This window comes from Drosophila obscura, unplaced genomic scaffold, assembly GCF_018151105.1.
Source record: "Drosophila obscura isolate BZ-5 IFL unplaced genomic scaffold, ASM1815110v1 contig_73, whole genome shotgun sequence".
NCBI classification, from domain to species: Eukaryota; Metazoa; Arthropoda; class Insecta; order Diptera; family Drosophilidae; genus Drosophila; species Drosophila obscura.
Window position 1 is genome coordinate 2,588,649 of NW_024542865.1, and position 19,753 is coordinate 2,608,401.

General features: G+C 48.0%; 3 protein-coding genes across 3 annotated transcripts in view; 1 reads left to right on the forward strand and 2 right to left on the reverse strand.

Moving 5' to 3' along the window:
• Nucleotides 1-7,310, forward strand: part of LOC111064965 (netrin-B) — a 67,398-nt gene extending 60,088 nt beyond the window's left edge. The window contains exons 2-7 of the mRNA XM_022352881.2: nt 2,954-3,142; nt 3,440-3,589; nt 3,691-3,807; nt 3,885-3,950; nt 4,017-4,248; nt 4,995-7,310. Of these exons, the coding sequence (XP_022208573.2) occupies nt 2,954-3,142; nt 3,440-3,589; nt 3,691-3,807; nt 3,885-3,950; nt 4,017-4,248; nt 4,995-5,136 (896 nt within the window). The 3' untranslated portion in view covers nt 5,137-7,310. The remainder of the gene's footprint in view (nt 1-2,953; nt 3,143-3,439; nt 3,590-3,690; nt 3,808-3,884; nt 3,951-4,016; nt 4,249-4,994) is intronic.
• Nucleotides 7,311-15,487: 8,177 nt separating this feature from the next.
• Nucleotides 15,488-17,028, reverse strand: LOC111065132 (gamma-butyrobetaine dioxygenase). The gene is given in 3 exon segments (XM_022353133.2): nt 15,488-15,924; nt 16,022-16,821; nt 16,824-17,028. Coding segments are annotated over 3 exon segments (1,266 nt in total). The 5' UTR covers nt 16,968-17,028; the 3' UTR covers nt 15,488-15,602.
• Nucleotides 17,029-17,229: 201 nt separating this feature from the next.
• Nucleotides 17,230-18,472, reverse strand: LOC111065133 (protein phosphatase 1 regulatory subunit 7-like). The gene has a single exon (XM_041595434.1). It carries the CDS (start codon nt 18,364-18,366, stop codon nt 17,359-17,361), a length of 1,008 nt encoding a protein of 335 aa, XP_041451368.1. The 5' UTR covers nt 18,367-18,472; the 3' UTR covers nt 17,230-17,358.
• Nucleotides 18,473-19,753: the final 1,281 nt, after the last annotated feature.

A 19,753-nucleotide genomic window follows, 5' to 3' on the forward strand; every position in this document is an offset into this window, starting at 1 on the left:
TTTTATTGTTTCCTCCTCTCCAAATTATGTTGATTGAGTGCTGCCCCTGCCCGCTGCCCCTTCCCCGTACACCGTTTCGTTTGGTTCTATAACATTTCGACATGCCTCAGTAAATCCCGCACTATATATGGCGGGGATTATACATACTGTGCCATCGGCACACCGGAGATACAAATTTTGTATTTGTTCCACTTTTGAGGCTAATTTTGTGGCTGGCTTTTTGTTCACAGTTCACTGTTCGGTTGAGGTTTGAGGTTCTTTTCTAATTGTCTGCCAATGGAATGGAATTTATGTGCGGGGGCCCAACCAACCAGCCAACCAGCCAACCAGCCATTCATTTCGATTGGGGCATGCGACTCATTTACAATGCGTGTCAATGGCAACAACAGAGAAAGAGACAACGTGCCCCCAGGGTCAGACAGTGCGAGAGGGCGGGAGAGTGCCAATGGCGGAGCAGGAGAGGAGGAGGTGGAGTGGCGAGGCGGCATCTTATTATTATCATTATTGTTATCATTAAAAGTGATATGAGCAAACAGCGACAGGACAACAGGCAGAGAGCCACAGCCAGAGCCAGAGCCCTGCCTCTGCCGCCTGACAAAAGGTTCGCCTTCATAAGATTCATATTGATGCGAACGGACAATGACAATGGCAATGGCAATGACAATGGCATTGCAGATGAGAGCTGAGAGCGGAGAGATGCCAAATGGAGATGAGTATGAGAATGCCAATGCGAATGCGAATAAGATGGAATTCTCGAGTGAAGCAAAAACAGAAACAGCCAAAGAACGAACGGAAAATGCTCTAAGAAATCAGATACAGCAGAAATCAGCAGATGCAACAATTAAGCGAAGCTCGAAGCGAAATATAACGAATAAATATTCTATAAATTTTAAATCAAATTTGAACCCAAAGAAAAATTCAACGATTTCTTTGTCTCTGTCTCTGTCCCTTCAGCCTTCAGCCTGCCAATATTCTATAATATATATTGCCACATGATCGTTTATGAACAAGCACTTTCTGCTCCAGCCCCATAATTCCATTTGGCCAATGCCAATGCCAGACCTAAAAGTCGTTATGCTCGCTGGCTTTGCTTGGTCTCTGCTCTGCCGCCCCAACCACCTACTGCCTGTCCTGCCTTGGAGAGAGACTTCAGAAGAAGTCGAGTGTCAAGTAAAAATAAAATTCATTTTAATTTGTGCAACGACCACAACGAGAGAGCAACGACAACGACAACGACAGCGATGAGGCTGAGAATGAGGATGAGGATGAGAATGGGGATGAGGTTGAGGAAGACAACGATGACGACAATATGTGTGTGTGTGTATGAGTCTGTGTGTGTGTGTGTGTTTGCGGGGGTAGCACATGTTGTGCGCCTGCTGCAAGGATAAGGTTCGTCGATAAGTATTCCAAGGATCGTCCGGGCCTGTGTGTCCTGGTACTGCTCCAGCTACTGGCTCTAGCTCCTGTCTCAGTGTCTGCTCTTGGTGTCCATTGTTGCTGCTGTTGCTGCTGCTGCTGTTATTATTTGCCAAATAAACGGACAGACGGACGACCGTTCGCGTTGTCATAGCCGGGAAGTTGCCCCTTGCCCCCCCCCACCAGAACATCTCCTTTTGTTGTCAGGCTCTGCTACGTCGTTGTCGTCGTTGTCGTCGATGATGCAGACATAAGATATGAAAAATATGAGGCAACAGCAATCACAATAGTCGCACCAGTCGCACCAGCCAGGGCCCTGCTCCCCAAGGGCCTCCACACAGCACACAGGCGCTCATGCGTGCGCCCTGCGTGCGCCCTGCGTGGGCATCGATGGACAACCCCCCCCATTGCCAAGCCCAATGTGTGGGTGCTACTGTCTCTGTGTGTGTGTGGTATAAATCACGCTTAATGCCCTCAGCCAGTGGATAGACACATATGGAGGGAGCTGAATGCGAAAGGAAACTCCAGGGACGACCATAAATTGCAGTCAAGTGCTGCCAATTAGTTGCTAAAATTATTTTATGATATTGTCCAACTAATTAAATGAACATTAGGGGGCACCTTCGAGTGCCCGTTCTGGAAATTGTGGCCAAAAATCAATAGCAACAACAACAACAAAAAACAAAAAACAAACAAAATAAATATCAAACGAAGGGTAGCCCCCGAACACCACCAATGGACCCAACATCCATCGTATCATCTCTGCCCTTCTGCATTAATAAATCCCCACACTCGCCCGGTTTCCAACAATTTTCATCAATCAAGGCAACAATAATCAATCATAGACAAATACAGGAGCCAGCCACACCCCCCACACCCCACACCTGTCCAGAAAATAGAACACGTAACAATTTCCTATGATTATTAATTATTAATGACAAAACGAATGGCGGCTAAGCGGGGCTACGTGGACGTGGGGTGGCCTGCCATTAAATGATTAGGTTTCTTCAGCTTCACTGACCCGCACTGCAGGCTCCATGGAGCCACAGCTCCCCTCCTGCTGCTCTGTTGGGGCCATCCTTAAGGATATCTGACGTCTCTCCTGCTGCTCAAAGGCTGCTGTTTGTGCCAGAGCAAGCGGCTTAAGCTCGTTAGCCAATCACTACAATTTGGTAGCAGCGATGAGGAAAACTGTTTACGCTCAAACTGGAGCTGGGCGCACCTAATTGAGTACAGTTGTGCCTGGAAAATAGGTCAGCTGTGCAGGGAAAGTGTATATAATAAGAGGAAAACTGTAAACAAGATAACGAGTGCTCTGTGCAGCTTTAACTTTCAATTGAAGTCACTTAACCTTCGCTCGTGACATTTTTCGCTTACTTTAAACACTAGATATACGAGTATATATATGTGTGTGTACATAATGTACGTATGCATAATCGTCGTACTCCTTATGATTTATTTATAGCACATAATAAAATGTATTCCATTCATATTCTAACCGAATGTATTTCTTTGCTCTCTTTCTCTCGTGTGTCAGTGTGTCAGTGCAATGGACACGCCCGTCGCTGTCGCTTCAATCTGGAGCTCTACAAGCTGTCCGGTCGGGTGTCCGGAGGCGTGTGCTACAACTGTCAACACGATACGACAGGACGGTATTGTCACTACTGCCGCGAGGGCTACTATCGGGATGCCACCAAGCCGCCAAATCATCGCAAAGTCTGCAAACGTAAGTCCCCCGCCCCCCTCGTATCCTATTCCCATTTCATATAAATAGATTGAATCAGACAGCTGAGACAGCTCAGTGGGAGGGACGGACTCCCAACCCCCCTCCCTCCCGCCGGTTGTGCGGAATTGGAGTATTCCTTGATATTGATAATAAGCTGTCATCAATCAATCAGTGGTCTGTCTGATGGTAGCTGCCAGATGGATACAACTCATCTATGAACGAGATGGCAAAGGCAAAAAAAAGAACTCTCCGCTAATGAGGATGTTGTTTCCGTTTCTGTTTCTGTTTCTGGTTTAGGTTGCGACTGCCATCCGGTGGGATCCACGGGCAAGACCTGCAATCATCTGAGTGGACAGTGCCCCTGCAAGGAGGGTGTCACCGGTCTGACCTGCAACCGCTGTGCCCGCGGCTACCAACAGACGCGCTCCCATGTGGCGCCCTGCATCAGTGAGTGCCAACAGATTCCTCCTATCCTCCTATCCCACTATACATATACCGGATCCTTCTCTAACTTTTGTTTCTACTTCTTCTGCTGCTGCAATTAACAGAAGTGCCCACCAACGCGAACATGATTCAGGCCGAGAGCGCTGGCGGAGGCGGTGGCGGTGCTGGCAATGGCGACTACAAGGAGGGCGGCGGCTCCCAGGCCGAGGAAATGAAGAAGTGTGAGTACACTCAAAGAAAAACGCTTCGATTCCTCACCATATATGTATATCCATATCTGTATGTGTCTAATTCACAGATTGCGGCAAGTGCAAGGCCAGTCCCAAGAAGCTAAATCTAAACAAGTTTTGCATGGAAGATTATGGTAAGTACGCCCCTCTCTCTCTCTTTATAACCTTTTTTCCTATACATTCTCTTGGCATAATTACAGCCATTTTGGCCAAGGTTATTGGCCACGATCGCGCCTCTCAGGACATCAGCACGGAGAAGTTCTCGATCGAGCGACAGAACGAAATCTACAAATACGAAATCAATATCCAGACGATCTTCAAGCGGAATCCCATGTCGGGCACGACCAGCTCCCTGCTCGGCCGTGGCAATATGATGCTGCTGGTGCCGCGCAAGAGCATCGAGTGCCAGTGTCCCAAAATCAAACTGAATAAGTGAGTAATCCAGTAGTAGCATGGGAAATATTTAGGGGTATCTATGTATGTACATATACCTTCGTTTGTAAGAGAAACGTGCAAGGTTCTATGCCCATTTATTCAAGCTCCGCTGATAACTGTTAATTCCGTTGCTAATCCACATCCACTTGCCCTTGAAGCGATCCTCTCTTCAGTTTGGCATACTCTCCTCCTCTCTCTCGCTCTCTGCCTGTGCTGCTCTCGCGCTGAACGAGGCGTCGGCAGCGGGTTCGTTCGGCTGCATGTGCCGTTGAGCATAACTAAATGCTGCTGCAGCGCAGCTGGCTGCATCGTTTAGGCAGCGCTTTGATTGCGCTCTCAATTTGCGCTCTCATTATGTTGCTCTCTCGCATGCAAACGAAATCTAACTGTTGTTTTGCACTGAGCACCGTGGGCGCTAGGTAAGGCAGCTCGCTCTACGCTCTCTCGCTCTCTGAGTTGATGAGCATGCTGGCATGTTCTTTCTCGACCTGTTTCTTCTCCAAAAATTTTGAAGAGGAAAGCAAAAACAGTTCTGTTTGCGTAGTGCAGGGCGCTGGCGCTGACTGCCTTACCCCACAGTTAATAAACCTTGCGCTGGGCCCCAGCTCATTGCTCTCTGAGCATACCGGACTTCAAATCAAATCTAAAAGTTGTCTCTTCTGATTTTGCTGTGCCCGTGCCTCAACTGAGTTGTTTTACTATTAATCTAACATCGCTCTTATCCGCTCTATTTGCATTCACAGATCATATCTTATACTTGGACGCGATTCGGAGGCGGCGCCTGGATATCTGGCCATCGGTCCCAGCTCTGTGGTGTTGGAGTGGAAGGACGAGTGGTCGCTGCGCATGAAGCGCTTCCAGCGGCGGGCCCGCAAATGCAGTTGAATCGAACCGGAAACGGAATATGTCAGAGCGGATTTCAATTTCATACACTTGGCTAGGTATCGGTTTTTGTATAAATTGTACAGTTTACTCAAGTTTCTGACCTTCTTCGGCATCATGCTATAAATTAATCAAAACTCAAAACTCAAAACTCAACACTCAAAACTCAAATCTGCCCCCAAAAAATATAAGAAAAAAATACACACACAGAGAGAAACACTGCTAAAACATCCTCAATAGAATCTTTGGCGTTCAGCCAATGATTATTAATTATCTCAGCATAATCTTCCTTTCTGGGGGCATTTCTCTAGTCTATAAAATGATTTTACAAACCGAAAATAATTACGTTACTCCCTTTTAATAGAACAACAACAAAAAAAATACCAAAATGCTAATTACAGTTACGTGACATCGAAAGTGGTTGGATGAGGGTGGGGGGGATGGGCCTGGTGGCACAGTGGAATGCAGGCCATAAAAAACAGTTATAAATTGAACAACACAACAATAACAACAACAACAAAAAAAAAAGCAAAAACAAGTGCGAAAAACGTTCAGACGTTGCGTGTCGCGAGGCCACCATCAGACCCCATCAGACATACAAACAAACGGACAACGAACAGCTGGGGGGGACGGACAGGACTGTGGGGAGAGAGTGCGGGGCGGGGGCATAGACAAACAGGCCATAGTCAACACATAAGTGCAGTCATAAACCAACAACATGAGCCTTGACCAGCGTTACCAGATGGCGGCAGGCTTCCACACACATCACACACACACACAGAGTTTATTAGGGGCACTCGACCGAATGGGGCACACGGAACACGGAGCGAAGCGAGCCAAAAGTTGGTCAAGGAAATGTGTTGGGAATTTATGCGAATTTACTGCGGGATTAAAGTTTCCATTGTGGGGCAAGAGATACGCTATACGCTGCAGATGATACCAGTTGATAGTGATTGGAATACGAACTGGAGTGGAACACTTAACAAAGAGATCTTAATCTGCTGCTAATGATGCTAAATAAAATGGAACACTTAAAGCAGATCTCAAGCCTCAGTTGATGATCAGCAATAAAAACAACAAAATTAAATACAAAGCAGAATTGATGTAAAAGATTGCTTTAACAAAGATTGATACAACGCATAAGAAAACTAAAGCAAAGCGAAATAAGATAAAGCAATCAATTTCCATGTTAATTATTTTGAACTTCAATCGAGCAGCATTTTCCACGTTAGACTTTGATCCATTAAGATTATCCACAATAGTTTCAATGCCATGAAGCGGAGTACCCCCAAACGCTTTTACTTTTTTATATTTTAATCTCAGTTTTCAGCATATATGCCATTCATTCTCTCAAGCAAACATTGATTCCATTTTATGATATTTGCCAAATTGCTTTTTTAATATTTAACATTTGTTGCTGCCACCCCCACGCCATGGCTCTTCTTTTGTTTTGTGTGAAACGTTTTAACGTTATCCATTCCGGTTTTTGTTGGCTGGCTGGCTGGCTGATTGAAAAGCGCCTCTCAAGAATTTATGCAAACAAAGTTTTTGCTGTTAATTATGCACATGTTTATTGACAATTTACTAGTTGATTTTTCACGCGCCTTTGCATAACAATTTGTTTGATGAATGCATCAATAAAATGTCAATTCAAGCGCCGTTTCACCATCAAACACCAAACAGCAACAGCAACAACGCAGCAACAACAGCAGCAACAACAGAAAAAATACTCATTTAAAATGCATTTATTTGAATTTAATATTCAATTTGAATTATGCATGCAAATTGCCTTGCTCTGTCCCACTCTCTCTCACTCTCCCACTCTGTCTGAAGCTCAATTTCATTCGATCTGAGTGTGTCTTTTTCTAAAATTAAAGACAGACAACAAGAGACAGAGAGGGAGTGAGAGTGAGGGTAAAAGATTGATCGTCGCATAGGGCTTTGAGGGGGCAGAGTAACTTTGTAACTTGTTTTCCAGCATATGTGTGTAGGCCATGGAGCACTTGAAGCGTCCGAAAACTTATTTGTGGGGGAACCTCTTCATACAGTGATAGCTCGATGGATCAGTTACAGGTTACACGTAAAGGTAGAGGTTTTTCCTACAGAAAAATGTTTCATTCCCGCTTAGCTGGTTGGCACTGTGCCAGCGCGATATGCATCAACGAAACAACAACAGACAACATGGTTCCACACGTTACACAAATTACAATAAAAGCAAACAGAGAGCGGTGAGGAGAGCGTGATATGGGGAATGAACTTCGTGGGCTGAGGCCTGAGCTAAGCCCCCCTGCGTTCTACCCTCCTCGAACGATTGCAGTTACATTTTTGTTTCCCCCCCTGGCTGGCACGCGGATTAAACATGTTTCGAACTGAACTCAAAATGTAACATGATATATGACAGCCAAGTGTCGAACTTGATAAATGTTTTAATGAATTTATTTTCATGTTTATGTTCTGCCTGCCTGTCCAATGTCCGCTCCGTTCGCTGTGTCAGCCATCCAGCCTGTCCAGTGTGACTGAATCGAGATCTTTGGGACACACCGTCAGAGGTGCGAGACACCTACTCTGGCCAGCCGATTGCCTTGCTGGCTGTGGGGCCTTTTGTTGCCGTTGCCATTGCCATTGCCATTGCCAGTATGATGTGTCTGATGGCTGTCGCCTCATGCCCATTCCCCATTCCCCATTACCATTGCCATTCCCGTGATGGCTCCCCTCCAGAGCCATTTACCATTCACAAGTTATTCAGGTCCGACCATGACCATGATGTATGATAAATCAAAATGGGGGCAACATATGCAGGGACTGTCGGACAGTGGGACATTGGGACAGTGGAACATGCTGCCGCATTTAAGCCGAGATTTTTGTTGGCATTCACTCTCCGCCCAGGGACGCATAATTAGCCGTGGCCTTCGGTCCGCTTTATGGTTATGGTTCTGCATCTGCATCTGGCTCTGGTTCTGCTTCTGGCTCTCCGCTGACCAACATGGCGTATGAGTCATAAACACACGTGTGTCCACCACAGACACGGCCGTGGACACGGATGGGGACATGGACATGGACATGGACATGGACCCTGACATGGACACTCTTTTGGACAGGGAAGGGGAGTGTGTGTCCTCGAGCAAGATAAATGCAAAATTGTCAACTGTAAACTGTATAAATTTAAACAAAAAAAAAAAAAACATTTTTATGTGCGTTACCCCCGCCCAATGGCTGTGCAAAAACAGTTGGTACACACATACTCCAGGGGGAAAGGTTTGCAAGGGGGTGACGAAGAGGGGAGAATGGGTATAGGCTAGGGGAGTCTACCTTCTATTTCATTAGATATTTTTCATTTCAGAAATAGTTTCCCTAATTGTCTGAGAGCCATTGCCATCGAAGAGCTTCAGCCAATACTTGCAAGTATTTCTGCAAAATCTTTCCCCCTTATAGTCGTTTTTTTCCGCGAGTATCTTTCCTCTAACTATCGCCTATGGGTCATAGAACATTCTGTAATTTGCGCCTATCCATAGTACACATCCACATCCCATAAGAGTACCAAACGTCCATTGTTTGCCTTCATTAATAGATCTTGTCACGTCTGCCCCGGGAAATACTCGTAAGCCCTTTACCTGCACAGAAAAAAGGCATTAAATAAATGTCGAAAAAAGTGCGATTCGGTGGGAAAACAACGGCCAAAAAAAAGAAGCGAGTAAATGGGGGAAATTCAATTGCGGGTTCCATCGCGTGGCGCTGCCGACTGTTGCCGACTGTGGCCGGCTGTGGCTGCTGCCTGCCTGCCTGCCTGCCTTCATGCATATTTAAATGAGATTTTGCGTTAACTGAATTTTGTCAACGTGCGGCAGGGCCGGTAGGGGGGCGTGGCCAGTCGGATATGAAAGTATGTGTGTGTGTGTGTGTGTGTGTGTGTGTGCGGGGGCGTATGGCCATGAAAAAGCATATTAATTTATATACACATATGAGAATACACGCGTATAAAACATTTATATATATTTAAATAAATTGGGTTTTGGCTTTCTTCTGTACGTCTCTTTTTTTGTATTATTTTATTTCGCTGTTCATTAAACGAGTGACGTGAGGGGGGGAGTTATAGGGAGCATGGGGCAACGATAGGCGTGGCAATGGGCGTGTTGTCGCATATGTATTTTAAATAGGGATGCCAGAGCTCCATTAGCATATAAATTGATGCGACGATGATGGCCCTGCAGATGGAGTGACATTCTCTTCTCTCACACACATTACATGACATGTTGGACAGGGGCGGGGACAGGGTTGGGACGGGGCGGGTCGATTACGTAACTGTATAACTAGCATTCTGGTAACAAAAGATTTTCAATATGCCCACCAAAAGAACCTAAACAAAAACAAAAAGCAAAAGCAAAAACAAACAGTATATAGCACCCAAAAATCGACTGCAAGAACAACAAGAACATAAGCAACAACAACAGCCCCAAGCTGACAAATTGACTTCCGTTTCCGCAACAACAGAAAAAAAAAATGATAAAAAATTAAAAAAAAAAGTAAATACTCTTTGAGAGAAAGAAAGAGCGAACGAAGGAGAGAAAGTACTTAAAAAATACTAAAAAAAAAAAGAAAGAATTACAACAACAGCAGCAGCAGCACGTAAGGAGCGTGGCAGAGGAGATGGAGACGCAAAAACATAACCAAATTAGTCATTAGTCGATATGTCAAGCAGTTTATTTATTTAAACCACATTTTTTTCCTAATCTTAACGATAAATGAATATATAAAACATACAAGTAAACGGATAAATGATAAAGGATATATGCAAAATGGATATATACACTGTATTTATATATATGTTACGAATGGAAAGGAAAAGAAAAAAGAAGATCGGCGATCGGAGATCGAAGTTTCGGTAGTGCATTCTTAGAGAACATTTCCCCCACCCCACCCCACCCCCACCACCTACCATAAATTCGTTTGTATCCCATATTGTATGCCTTATGCATATTCTGTACTAATCGCACATATCCTTCAACACACAAGAGAATGAAAATTAATTAATTATATAATAGAATGTTTTTTGTTTTTTTTTGATCGTCTAACTAATACGAATATATCCAGTGTGTGTGTTTGTCCAGCAGAAAGAATTATTCATATGATAAGCTATATACATACATATATATATCTATAGAGTGCATACATACGCACATACATATAAACATAATCAAAAACACACACAAAAACAAAACAAAACAAAACAAAGCGACACACAAGAAAAGAGAAAGCCTTTTTTTCTTAGAATTTTTGTAAATACTCAAAAAAAAAAACAGCAGAAGGAAGCAGTTGAAGGGGAGATCAAAAGGTAATACAGAAATGATATCAATTTTGATTATTGCTAGATATTTTGTTGAGCCACGAAACATAAAGAAAGAAAAAATACTTACTGCGAAAAGAACAAAAAATAAATAAAATGCGTTGCATGCGGCAGAAGAATTCACATTGTCTGATATTAAAGTATTGTAGTTGGTACTTATATAATATATAAAAAATCTATATATATATATACACACATATATATACATTAACATATGGATTAATCATAATTATACACACACACACACACAGCACAGTAAAAAAAATATATGCAATTTTTGTGTGTCAAGCGGAAAACAAGAACTACATAAATATATCAAAGACAAGCAGTTGGAGCCACCGACTCCAAGTTATATATACAAAACAAAACAAAAAAACAACAAAAAAAAACAAGCAAAAACAAAAGAAAAAATATATATATATATATGTATATCATTTATGTGTACTTGAAAAAGTAAAAAACCGAAAAACAAGCAAAAACCAAGCATGAAAGTTTAATCGAATTAAGTGGACAAATTGCTAATAATAATACAATAATAATAAAAATAATAACAAAATCAAATGCGAACGATTCTTATTATTTGTGGGTATAGATCTATTGGGGATATACATATGTATGCAGCTGAAAGGGTAAGTTTTTCCACTTGGATGTGCAATATTTTCTATATATTTTCTATCAACATTTAATACTTAATTAAGGCTGCACCTTCCACTGGCTTGAGGGGTTTCTAGTTGAACCTGAACCTGGTTAAACATGCAAAAATTTAGATAGATACCCAAAATGCATTTATTTGGGTACATTTTTGTGTCTACAAAATATGTAGCACACTTTTGCGCTGCTTGATGAAACTAATTTAGCTTTGGCTGAATCTGAATGAATCTCACCTGTGCCAACAAGCAGCGGCATCAGCTTCATTCCATCTTTATTCTGTAAATTAATTCCCAATTAAAATTAAGCAGCGTTCAACAAAACTGCGACGACTACGTACGCTCCTGCTGTGAGCTCTGGAGTCCATTCCGAGTCCATTCCGAGTCCATTCCAGCATCAGCACATCTTATTGATTTTGCATTTGCATAAGCAGTTTATTGTGCCAGACACCAACCCAACTCTGTCTGTCTGTCTGTCTGTCTGTCTGTCTGTCTGTCGTCTGTACTTTGCCCAAGTTCAAGTTCTAGTCGTAGTCCTGGGGTCCTACGAGCAGTCCTGCAGTAGTGCTGCATAATCGCACTTTTGGGGGTTCGGAAATCTCGGCACGGCACTCGACACCACTCAACGCATAGAAAAGGGCGGAGCTCTGGCCGGGAGAAAATTAATTTAAAGCGCAATTTAAGTAAAATTTCCGCCCGGGGGCTGTGTTTTTTTTTTCTTCTTTTTTTTTTTAGTTTTATTTCGAGCTTTGCCTCTCATTTCTCGCCCAGCCGTGGGTCTTGCGAGCCGGCAACTGAAACTAATATGTACGCATATTTATCAAATTTCATCGCCTCGGGGCTTGGCAATGGGCTGGAACTGGGCTGGAACTGGGCTGGAACTGGGGGTGGCTGCTGCTGCTGTTGCATCCGTGCCTGGGTTCGTTTGCGGGTCCGGGTCCGGGTCTCTGCCCAAAATGTACATTCATTGTAGTTGCCCAAAAAATGCCTTGCAGCGTTCGAGTTTCGGCTGTGGGGTGGGGAAGAGAAATGGGGATGGGGATGAGTCGGAAAAGAGTCGGAAGTCGACCGCAATGCAAAGCTGCGGACCAAGTTTTTGGTCTGGCAAACTTAACAAAGAAATACAAAATACAAAAAAAAAAAACGAAGAGCAGAGAAGTAAGTGCCGTAGCATGTCACTGGCTGGCTGATGGACGGGCGAATACCCTGGCAAATGGAATTCCATTGAAATTCACGAATATTAAAGCTGATTAAATGTAGAAAGAAAATGGCATAGAAATGGAAATAGAAAATTCTGCGATCTTCCACTGGGTAGCAGGCGCCCTGCAAAAAAAATAATTCAAGCTACGCGGAGTGGCGAGGTGGATGGGCTCGGCTCGGCTCGGCTCATGGGCCAAGGACTGGGGCCCGGTCTCGGCGTTGTCCTGGCAATGTGCAAGGGACAAAAGCAGCAAAACGCGACGCGTCGCGACGCGTCTGTCAGCGGCAGACAGTGGCACAACAAAATCCCCCTTTTAGCCATGCCATCCCCCTGTGCCCCCGCCCCCTCACGACCGCTTGCACGCTTCATAAGCGCAGCGAATGAATTTTAATTTGATTAAAGTGAAAAATTGAAAAATGCTTCCGCCCCCCTCCCACGGCCTGCCACCCAAAAGCTTTCACTCTCACTTTCCACCAGGACTTTATTAAATGTGCTGTGCATAGGGGGGTGGGCTGTGCAAAGATATGACGGGGATTAGTTGGCCAATCAGCGGCGGCAGGCAACTGGGATTGGGGATTTTGTGGCCTGCTGCACAACCTCATCAGCGCTTTGGGCTTGTGCCTGTGCCTGTGCCTGTGCCTGGGTTGCCATGGCTAGAAATGCCAAATGCCAAATGCCGATTGACGACCAAACCCACAGACCCACAGACCCACCCCCCCCGCCAGCACTGCCACCCACCACCACAAGGCAGAGATATCCAGCAGAAGGAAGGAAGACTCACACACAGAAAGAGGTGAGGAGGCGGAAGGAGAAAGGAGAAAGATGGAGACGGAGATGGAGATGGAGAGCTTAGGCCGCATTAAACCTTTTTCCTCAATAATGTTGTTTTTGTGCTCCCCTGCCACCCCTGCCCCCCCCCCTGCCCATCCCTGACAACAGCTCTCAAAGGCTCTTTCATTCTGGTTGGGGCAGGACAGGGCAGGGCAGGGGGGGGCGCTACTTAGCCCCAGCTAAGAAGCATTCTCGTTCTGGTCGTCTGCTGGAATTACGCCGCTTGGATTTCAAGTGCTGCCACTTGTTGTTGCAGCAAATGTTACACAAAAGTTACAGCAGCAGCCCAAGCCCAGGAGCAGCCCAAGCCCAGGACTCGCTCTACTTCCCCCCTCGGATCACAGGCACCAAAGATCCAGAACAGAACAGAACAGAACAGAACTGCGGTTCCATAGTTGCAAGTTTTGCCGGGGGGGTTGGGGGGCCGAAAGCCGTAGATGCCAGTCGAGTATAACAGAATTTTGCACTGAACCCTAAACGAGGGGCGGTGCTAGCTGGCTGGCTGGGTGGAGGGGGTGGGTGACATCCACATGGGATGGTGTGTGGTGTGGTGGGGGAGGAACGCGCATTGTGAAGTGCAAAAAAGGCGCATTTTACAAGATTTTTATTACATATAAATGCGAAAAGTATTAAAAAAGTAAACTTTTTATAGACTTTTCATTTTCTCTCGCTTTTCCAAGGGGGGTTCGGGGTTGCCAGGGGGGTGGGGTGTTGGTTGCGCAACGAAAAAGAAGTTGTACGCTTTTCGTCTGGGCGTCATGATGCGTGTTAAGGGAATACACTCAGCACTTTGCCCTCAAACATTTGCACAGTGAACGGCAGCCCAAACCCAAGTCCAAGCCCAGGCCCAGGCCCAGGCCCGTACGCCTTGCTGTTTCCCATGGAAATGCCTTTGCTTGTGGCCACAACCAGCACACGTACATAGTGTGTGTGTGTATGCAGTGTGTGTGTGTACATAGATGCGCTACATTCAGCGAGGAAGATCAATTCAATTATAGCAGAGACAGCGGCCCAGCAGGCTGCTCAGCACAGAAGTATGCAGCAATTTTTGCAACATTTCCATTGCCTACTTTTAGGCAGTAAATTAAATGCCAGAGCGTGATGTTTAATATGCAAAAATGTACCCAAATCCATGCAAAAATGTACCCAACGAATAGAATATTTATTTGATTTGATTTAAAATTTAATTAAGATTTATTTTACAGTGAAAATTCCGCTGGCATTGGATATTACTCCACCCCCAAATGGTTATATTCATGTGTGCAGAAATATGCCAAGTCGAGTTACCACTGTGCCAGAGCGGACTGTCCGCCATTACAGCGACTTTCGGTGCCGCTTCAGCCGAATGGCAGCCGCAAAAATCTTTGCTACAACTCCTACAAAAACTCCTTCGCCTCTGGCGCTCCTTTTTTATGCTCCTTTTTTCGCCCTTCTCATTTTTCTTTAGACGTTTTTTTTTGCAACTGGGGGGGGAGTTGTTGTTGTTGCTGCTGTAATTGTTGCCAGTGGCATGGGAACACGTAGCCGTAGCCGTAGCCATGTCGATGTCGAGCTGCTTTCGCTGTTGTAACTGCTGTTCAAAATGTTTTCCAGTTTTGCAGCCACAGACTTTTCATATTTTTCTTAACAATTTTCTTGCACCCACAACCCCACAACCCCCCCCCCAAAACGGACCACACTTCAGCACACACTTTTAAAATTTTATTTTATTACTATAACAAGACATAAGTAGGCATAATGGAGACCCATAAAATATTCAAAGGCAAATTGGCATAGAAAGTTTCTCCTGCCCAAGGCACATATTTCGGGTTTTTTTTTTTTTGGCGCTCAAGGACCCAGGCCAGGCTGGCAGCAAGGAGCGCGTGTTAAGCGATTAACGGTGTTTCAGCAGCCTCCCCTAGGGGCGGCGGAGCAGGTTGGGGTGTTACCAGAATTTACTCCACTCTGAGCGGAGCGGAGTGGAGTGGAGGTGTTGCCACTTGTCTGGGTTTGCCCCCTGCCCTCCACAGCAGCCAATTCCCCATTCCCCTGCCCGCTGACTGTCAATCATTTTCACAAACGATTTGTCAGGCAATGCAAATAAGCAGCGACATACCCAGGCCCAGGCCCAGTCCCAACCCCAACCCCAACCCCAGGCCCAGTCACAGCCCCAACCCCAACCCCAGGCCCAGCCATAGCCCCAACCCCAGGCCCAGGCCCAGTGGCTTTTCCATGATTTTTTACAACTTTTCATTTTCGCAGTTGAGCGGCTTTAACTGCCGCAAAATCTCAGCGCCTTGAGCTAAAACCAGGGATTAGGGCGGAGGCAGCATATGTGGCAGGCAGGCAGCCAGTAGGCAGATAGCAGGGGGGGGGGCCTGCGCCACTATTCAAATCGCAGCAAAGCTCCTCCCTTAAATGGCTTGGAAAATATGCTTGCTTTTGGCAGGCGTTTGTTTGTTTGTGTGTTTTATTGGACGGCGGCTGAGCGCTTCTTGAGCACCCGCAGCCGCGAGTAGACGATGTCCCAGTCGAGATAGGCGCCCACAATGTAGCGCGAGTTGTGCTCGGTGTCGTCGTAGCCGGTGCGGCCGTGCAGCAGCCGGATGTTGTTGAAGGTCAGCACATCGCCGGGCCGCGTCTTGAACGCGTGCGCATCGTCGCGTGCGAGCCGCACAAAGCGGCCGTACGACTCGTACCAGGGCTCCACCTCCGCCAGGGGCACACTGAAGTGGCTGTCCCGCTGCGGTACGCTGTGATTGATGCGCGTGTACTTGCCCTCGGCATCCAGGCTGCAAGACAGAAAACAGGGCAAAATGTTAGCCAGGATCCACAAGGGATGGGGGACGGGGATGGGGACATGGGGCATGGGGCTTGGGCTTGGCTCACCAGATGACGGGCGCACGCCAAATGTTGTGGAACTCGCGGCCATCCTCGCTGCCAATGTCGTTCCAGTCGACGGGCACGCGGCAGAGCCGCTCAAAGTCCGCGGGCCGCTCGCCGCGCAGCCGGTCGGCAATGTGAAAGGCGTCCACGAGGAGGTTGCTGCCGCCCGGCGAGGCCGTCTGGGTGACGCAGTGCAGGATGTTGACGCTGGGCTTGTACTCGTAGTAGGGCAGGTCCGTGTGCAGGGGCAGCGGCAGCGAGAGGTAGGCAAAGTTCTGGGCGCCCGGCTTGGCCTGCACCACGAACTCCTCCCCGTAGGTGGTCCGCCGTATGAAGCCGACGCGCTCCGCCAGCCGCCGCACCACGCCCCCGTCCAGCGGCGCATCGCGCAGCAGCGCCACCCCGTAGACGGCCAGCGCCTGGAGCCACTGCTGCAGTGCCGCATCCTCCGCCATCACCTGGCCGTAGTCAAAGTGGCGCGCAATCCGCTGGAACTCGGCGCCCGCCCAGTGGCGCGTCGCCGGCCGATAGAACTCGTCCAGATACGCCCGCTGGCGCCGCCCGTCGAAGCTGCGCTGCCGCAGCCAGTCCAGCGGGTAGCTGCTCTCGTGTGCATCGCTCCAGCGGACGTGCAGCTGCTGCTGCTGCTGCTGGCCGGCGGCCTGGTCCGTGCGCACGCCGACCGGCCGCACCCGCGTGTCGAAGCTGTCCCAGTCGAGGCGTCGCGACCTGGAGCTGCCGTGGAAGCATTCCGTGCAGCGGCAGTTGTCGCGCAGCCACACGCCCGGAAAGGTCATGGCTTCAGCCTTCCCTCCGACTCCGACTCCGGCTGCACCACGATGCTTGTTCCTTGCACAATCCTGGCGCTGAGGTGTCGCCTGCACTGCCCCTGGCCGTGCCCGTGCCCGTGCCCGTGCCCCAGGACGCGGCCGAGTCTTTGCAGCCACATTTAAATTGAAAACTCTACAGAGCTCGCTCTGTGCCTCGCCTCGCGAACAGTCTCTGAGTGCTGCGAGCAGCGAGAAAGTGAAATCCGTAATCAGGCATCGGCAATCAGCAGCTGGATTGGGGCTTTGGACTTTGCCTGCCAGCTCATCGCAAACATTGACGCGGAGTGGCGCTACCCCACGGCTCCCCAGCAGCTGCTGCAAGTGGCTCTGATTGTGCTTGACCTGTCCCCCCAATGCCTGCCTGCTGCCAGCCCTGATAGAGCTACGCCACTGAGTCGCTGAGTCGCTGAGTCGCTGGCTATTGCTTTTAATTTGTGAATAACTTGGGAATTTGTAGGCTGCAGAGCTGACAGCTGAGAGATGGGTAGAGACTGCAGAAGAGTCTCTTGCCTATTGGCCTGGGCCTGTGGCTGCGCCTGTGCTGCTGTTTGGCTGGCTGCCGCACATTGTGGCATCTATTTTGTGCAGCTGCGGCAGTATTTCGCACAGCTTGCTGCGATAGCGAATGTCCCTGACCAGCGGATTGGCCTCCAGGTAGAGCGTGTGCAGCGCCCCGTTGGCCCGCAGCAGCGCCACCGACTGCCACTCCCCGATGGCGTTGTGGTTCAGCCAGAGCTCCTGCAGCTGCTGCAGCGCCTCCAGATTGGCCACGCAGCGCACCCGATTCTTGCCAATGTCGAGCGTCTCCAGCTGCCTGTTGCCACCGAGATTCTCGATCGTCTCGATGCCGTTCTCGGACAGATACAGCTCCCGGAGGCTGGTCAGCCTGTCGAGATTCTCGATGCGCACAATGCGATTCGCCTGCAGGCTGAGTATCTCCAGATGGACGAGCGTGTCCAGATTCTCCAGCCGCTCGATCCTGTTCTTGCCGAGAAACAATTGCCGCAGATTCACCAGCGACTCGATGTTCTCGATGCGCTTCAGCTTGTTGTCGCCCAGCTCCAGCATGGTGAGATTGGTGAGGGCGCCCAGCTGCTCCATCACCGCGATGCGATTGGCCACCAGATAGAGCTTCTCCAGCCGCACCAGCTTCTCCACATTCTGGATGTGGGTGAGGCGATTGAAGCTCACGTCGAGTATCTGCAGGTTGGTCAGCTCCTCCAGATTCTCGATGATCGCTATCTGATTGTCGTACAGCTCCAGCTCCACGAGCGTCTTCAGCGTCGACAGGTTCTCGATCTTCTTCACCAGATTCCAGCGCAGCGACAGCCGCCGGATGCGTCGCAGCGGCTCAAAGTGCTCCAGCCTCTCGATGCGGCGATGGCTCAGGTCCAGCTCAAACACCAGCGGGTCCTGCGTGATGGTCTCCTGGATCGAGGCAGTGCTCTCGGCCGCTATCACCACAACGCCCGTCGTCGTCGTGGGCTCAGCGCTCAGTGCTCGCTCCTCAGTGTCCATTTTTTGTATCAACACCTCAGCGCCTCAGCAACACAAGGCCTAAAGCTTGTCTCTAGTATTTTTTTGGCCACTAAAGCCAGAGCCCACTGGGGCATAGTTTTCTCTTCGACTCGTAGCTTGTGTTAGCCTCCCTCCTGCCTCAAGGCTTTCTTATCAAGTGCGCCCTCTCTCTCACTCTCTCACCCTCTCTGTCTCTCTCTCTTGCACGTGGCCTGGCTTTGGCTTGACGTCACTGGGCGCGCGATAAGCTAAGCGAGACCTTATCGGCTGTAGGCTGTAGGCTGAAGGCTGAAGGCTGTATGCCGCATGCTCTGCTCTGTGTGCTGCTTCTTTAGCTGAAAGCGGTCAATCAATCAATCAATCAATCAATTGAATCATCTCTGTACAGGCTGCGGGCACTGCCAGCTCTCTCTCTCTCATCGCTCAGCGCTCTGTGGCATTTCAGACCTTTAAAGGGCTTCTCCTGTCTCCTGCCTCCTGTCTCCTGTCGCCGGACTGATTCTCGTGAAAGCAATAAAAATTGCAGCGCCTGCTTCCATGTGAACCTGACCTGTTGCACAATTGAATGTGGAAGGGGAGTGGGCGGTGGGTAGGGGGCAACGCGCTGCTGCAGCTGAATCGAGTGGCAGCCAGTGGTCGTCGAATGCCCAAATGTCTGCCCTGCTCTGACCATTTACAGAGCCAACAATAAATTCTTCATGCAAGGCTGTGCCCCCCCCCCTGTCCCCCCTGTCCCCCCCCCCCCTGTTGACTGCTTTGCTGTTTTGCTGCCGCCTGGAGGCTTTTGGAAATGTTGCAGAAATTCCCAAGCCGGCGGCCATAAAAATGCGGCTCACATGTGACAACGATTTGTACTTTGGCTCCTTTTATGGCACTCAACTGTTGTTGCCACTGCCGTTTCCTCATCCTTCTGCTGCTGCTCCTTCCTTCTCCTTCCTTCGCCTGCCTCTCCTGCCTTCTCCTGCCTTCGCCTGCTGCTGCACAAGTCGCTGAACAAGTCGCAAAGTTGTGCCGGGCAAGTATCCAGACCAAGGGGATACCCACACAATAAACTGATTTCCGCTGGCTACAAAATGTGCAAAACACATGCGAAAAATAGGCACAAATTGCAGCCTATTTATGTCAGAGTTTTATGCCCATTAATGGGGTTTAATCTTTGTGCATTTAAAATATAAAATATATGTATATTTTTGGCATAGGTTTTTGCCACAAAAGTTTCACCAATTTAATCACACAAAAATAAAATAAATCTCAGAAGTTTCCCCAGCCATCATTTGGCTACAAAATAAATCCCCCCCTTACGCGTCGCCATTTGCGAGGTATACAAAAAATCCACCTCAGCTCCAGTGCTTACTCCTGCTGCTGCTGCTGCTGTCCCTCCTTCTGC

Excerpts from the sequence above, each read along its gene's own strand:
- LOC111065133 (XM_041595434.1), bottom strand. The coding sequence starts at position 18,366 with ATGGACACTGAGGAGCGAGCACTGAGCGCTGAGCCCACGACGACGACG.